Raw genomic sequence first — 4420 nt, forward strand, 5'->3', positions numbered from 1 at the left:
TCTGAGAAAGCAACTGCAGCCTCTTGCGATTTGAGAATTGAAGTTGTTCATACTGCCATTTTAGTTTTTTTCTAAATTATTTTTTTCTGTGCAGCCCTGCTACTATGGAAGCCCATTCCTGCCACTCAATAAAATAAAAAAAAAACACTCAATTCTGACTTTATATCTCGGAATTCTGACTTTTTTTTTTGCGCGAGAGAAAATAAAAGATATAAACATATTAATGTGACAAATGTCGGCATTTCACATAAGAAATAAGACAGTACATAGTTATACAAATTAAATGCACATGCACTCAAATATTGCAACAATTTTTGTGAAACCTATTTGTGTTCATCAAAGACAAAAAATTAAAGGCACAATCAGTGAGGCAGATTCGTTGGTCAGATGCTAGCCTGGTGTGAAGGGTCAATATGAAATGCTCCATATCTCAGTATGGAGGCTTGATAGTGCCACTGCGCTATAGATCTACTGTAGATCACATGGAAGCTGAGGTACTGTCAGTGTGGTACTACTATAGTAATAGTACTCTACTGTACTGTACGGTAGCACATTGCACCACAAAGATGGGTTTAATCCTCATGTGACCGCTTTGTTTCAAAACTGTCTGTAAATATTAATGTAAGTTTAAGGACATGATGGAACAGATAAAGGCCAAAGTCAGTTCCTCTCCTCCGACAGTAAAGTGTCGTCTTTCCCCGGTAACTTTCCTTGTCCAGATTCATCGATCCTCTCTGATCCGTCCACCAAAACCTTGAGCCCTTCTTCTCCTTCTCCTTCCATGTAACATATCGTCACTGTCGGGTGAAAACATTGTACCAACTGTCAACTTTTCAGAAACTAAGAAAAACAAGCTTTATTTTCAGCTTGACATCCATGCATTTTTGCGTTTATATAATTGGTTTTGAAGAGATTTTACCACCCCATGGGTTGTAGAATTTTGTCATCCTAATCCTTCAATTGAAGTTACATGCAAATCACCAAAATTGGAGTCAAGAGGTTTTCATTCAGCAGCGAACATATGTTGTCTTGAACAGTAACACAAATGTGTCTTGTCCCAAACTAGAAACACAGATGTGTTGAAAATGACGCATCCTTTTGAAGAGTCTAGAAGGTGATATGGCAGAAACGACAAGGAGAACCAAATGAAGAAGAAACTGAAATCCAGCTCTGTTGCAGTGTTGCACGTCCTCCGTCCGTCTGCTGCTGGTTCTTCTGGCCCGTCAGAGGAGTTTAGGTCTGGACGGGTTGGCCCTGACCGAGGAAAAGGCCCCGATGTGGGTGATGAGGTTGGGCTCCAGACTGTGAGACCTTTCTCCAGGGACGGACCTCGCCATCTGATACAGAACCATGTCTTTGGCGTTCCCCTTGACGCAGAACGACTCATCCAGATACTCTGCCACCCTGAGCGAGGAGTTGCCTGGGAAGAGCATGGCGGGGGTGCAGCACTCGGTGGCCGGAGAGACGGCGTAGAGCTGGGGGGAAAGCCTCCGGACCTCCAGGAGGTAATGCCTTCCCGCCAGCTCCGCCGCCGCCATGATGTACAGGGTGAAGAAGAGAAGGTGGGTGGCGGAGAGCGTGAAAGAGAAGGAGAAAGGGTTCCAGTAGGGAAAGGTCAAGAGGAGGGCTGTTGCTCCGACCAGCCCGAGTCCGATCCACTCCAGGATGCGGTAGGGCTCCGGGTTCCAGTAGCGCTGCAGTCTCTCAGGGTGGTACAGCTTGACGTAAAGAGTCTGGAGGGCAAACCGCCGTGAGAGCAAGTCCTTTATGACGGCGAAGAAATCCTGTCTCGGCAACGCGTCGTCCTCCAGGACAACAACGTTTTTGGGCCGGACCAGCTCCCATCCCTTGCGGAGGCAATAGACGTAATCCCGCTTCTCCTTCTCGAAGGTGTTGACTCGTTCCCTGCTCCTGCGCTGCTCCTCAGGCGAACGCCGGATCACCCGGAAGTGGTCCTCCAACAAGGAGGCGTCCTCGTTTTCCTGGGGACCGCTTTCCACGTCGCACACCAGCACCTCGGCACACCGGCGCTCCCCGCAGCCGCCCAGTAGGCCGATCAGCCGCTGCATCACCTGGAGCAGGTAGTGGAAGTCCCGCCCCTCGGTTCGCCTGGCCGTCACCACGGTGACCAGCAGCTCAGGATGCTTGGTGAAGCCGGAGGACGCCGCCGTGGAGCCGCTGCGCCAGAACCGCAGAGCCTCCTGGCCTCGGTCGTAGCTGTCCAGCAGAACCTCGTCACTCATCGAGTCCAAATACATGGACTTAATGAAGAAGTACGAGTACAGCAGCCGATGGCAACACAGAGGAAGTATGACGCAAAACATTACAACAGAAAGGACGAGGCCTTGGGTGACGGGGCTGGACCATCGTAAATACTGACTGCCAAACACTCTCCATCGAGGCATTGGGGAAACGGCCAGGAAACGACAACTGGAACAGCAGAGTGATAAATGAGGCTGGGCTGATAACTGCAGCAGAGGGAATGTGGGCAGGGCGGTTTACCACGCCGAGGAAAAACACCTCTGCACAAACATTTAGATAACTTCCTGTTTTGGTTATTTACAGTTACTAATAACATCCCAGCCTTCCTTTCCAAAGAGGACAGATGTGGTCAGTGTTTAGGAAATCCACTGTACTTCCCCACAGCAGAATAAAGCGGTGAAACCTGATAAATGTGTAAAATGATAACTCAGACACAAATTCCTTGTAAACAGAAAGGTGAGAGTTCCCGGCTCGGCTCTGGCTGTCTACTTCCTCATTTTTCTGCTTCGACACCTGTAGAAAGATATGGAGGTTTTCAGTTTAACTTTATCACAAAACATGGGAACCTCTGATGTAGTGGTAAATAAGGGGGGTAAAATATGATCTCAGCAACAACAAAAATCAATTACATCTTTTCATCAATGTATTTTTCTCTTGAAACACCATCCTGGTATACCTTACGTCACATTACTATAGTAGTACTATACTAAATTTCGTAGCACACATATGATGTGTATGATGATCATATATGATGTGTGCTACATCATACGAAATCACACGAAATTTAGGTCATATCATGTATTTATGTCATACTAAAAAGTGCTGAACACTATTCCGCAAACAAAAAACATTGTACATTGAGTTGAGGTGGGTTTATCCTTCACTACATCCACGCGTGAATAAATAAATACAGTCCAGGTGAATCCTACATGATGGGAACAACGCGGTCTGGACATTTCGGCAGCCTGTATGTCTCCGTCTGTCCCGCTTCAGATACACAACGTAAAGTACAAGCGAAAATACTGCGGATGATGTCGATTTTAATGTTGACACCGATGTTTAATGTCATTTTTGGGCCGGAGCAGTGTGTCCACATCGGATCACAGAATCAAAGATCACCGTGACGCTTTTCCCTTTCTAAGCTGCTGAATAAACTCCAAGGAATAAACAGTTACTGACTGTTTTCAGCGCTGTGTTACAGTTCAGATCGGCAGGAAAACAGAAAGTAGCTCACCTTAACAGCCATGCAGTCGCTTCTGCCATGACCAGTCTCGTTTTCCATGGGAGTTACAGTAATAGAAGCGCAGCTTTTTACCGTAATGTTCCTACAATAGGCGGCGGGAAATTCCTCCTGACCACTAGATGGCACAACACCATCTGGAAAACAGCTGTTCACATTAACCCTCATCCTACCGACTGGGGTAGGCAGACCCCAGAGCTATACTTTTTGTCATATCTCACAGGTGCTTTATTCTATCATTCCAATTTTTCATGACTTTGTCAATCAATTTGTTCCTAATGACTTCATATCATTGTTTTCTGTTTCTGTTTTAATTTGTGTAAATAAGTGTACATAAATGTATTGGGGTCCTGGGGGACTCCGGTCAAAAGCACCCAATTCCGCCTATGCAGTTTTAATAGATGGAACTATTTATTGAGTTCATGTTTGCCATGGGTCCTAATTTAAAGTCTCACACACTATCGGGGGGAGGGGGGCACTCTGTCAGTCATTTTGAAGGAGACAGACACAGATGCAGCAGACACAGATTTCCTCATGTGCTCTGTGACCCTAAATACTGCTCTTCCTAAGGTAAGATGATGTTCAAAGTCAGAAATACAATGCATCATTTAATTAACTGTAACTTCCCTAAAATAATAACAATTTGTTAGTTTTTTCAGATGACATTAATTACATAACTAATAATGTTTTTAGAAGAAATAAGTTAACATTTTGCTATGATGGTTGTTTCTTACAGTAGTTTATTCTTGGGGTCCCTGGGGACCCCAGTCGGTAATCCTTGTATGTTAAATATGTTGGTGGGATGACGGTTAATATGCAACAGTTAACATGAATAGAGCATTTAACACTGTAAGGCTCTCAGGCATTTCTAAGATACAAGCTCACCCTGAATATATGGACATATACAGAACACATTGA

The 4420-nt window shown here is 45.2% G+C and overlaps 1 protein-coding gene across 1 annotated transcript; it reads right to left on the reverse strand.

Annotated features, from left to right (window-relative positions):
- Window positions 1-948: 948 nt before the first annotated feature.
- Window positions 949-3542, reverse strand: LOC139660589 (post-GPI attachment to proteins factor 4-like). The gene is made up of 2 exons (XM_071538761.1): window positions 3497-3542; window positions 949-2775 (listed from the first exon to the last, which is right to left on the reverse strand). The coding sequence occupies exon 2, from the start codon at window positions 2403-2405 to the stop codon at window positions 1224-1226; it is 1182 nt and encodes a 393-aa protein (XP_071394862.1). The 5' UTR covers window positions 2406-2775; window positions 3497-3542; the 3' UTR covers window positions 949-1223.
- Between the last annotated feature and the right edge of the window lie 878 nt (window positions 3543-4420).

The sequence above is a fragment of the Centroberyx affinis genome, unplaced genomic scaffold, assembly GCF_046629955.1.
Source record: "Centroberyx affinis isolate AG114_WGS23_722 - 3 ecotype Tasmania unplaced genomic scaffold, CSIRO-AGI_Caff_v1 ptg003347l_1, whole genome shotgun sequence".
NCBI classification, from domain to species: Eukaryota; Metazoa; Chordata; class Actinopteri; order Beryciformes; family Berycidae; genus Centroberyx; species Centroberyx affinis.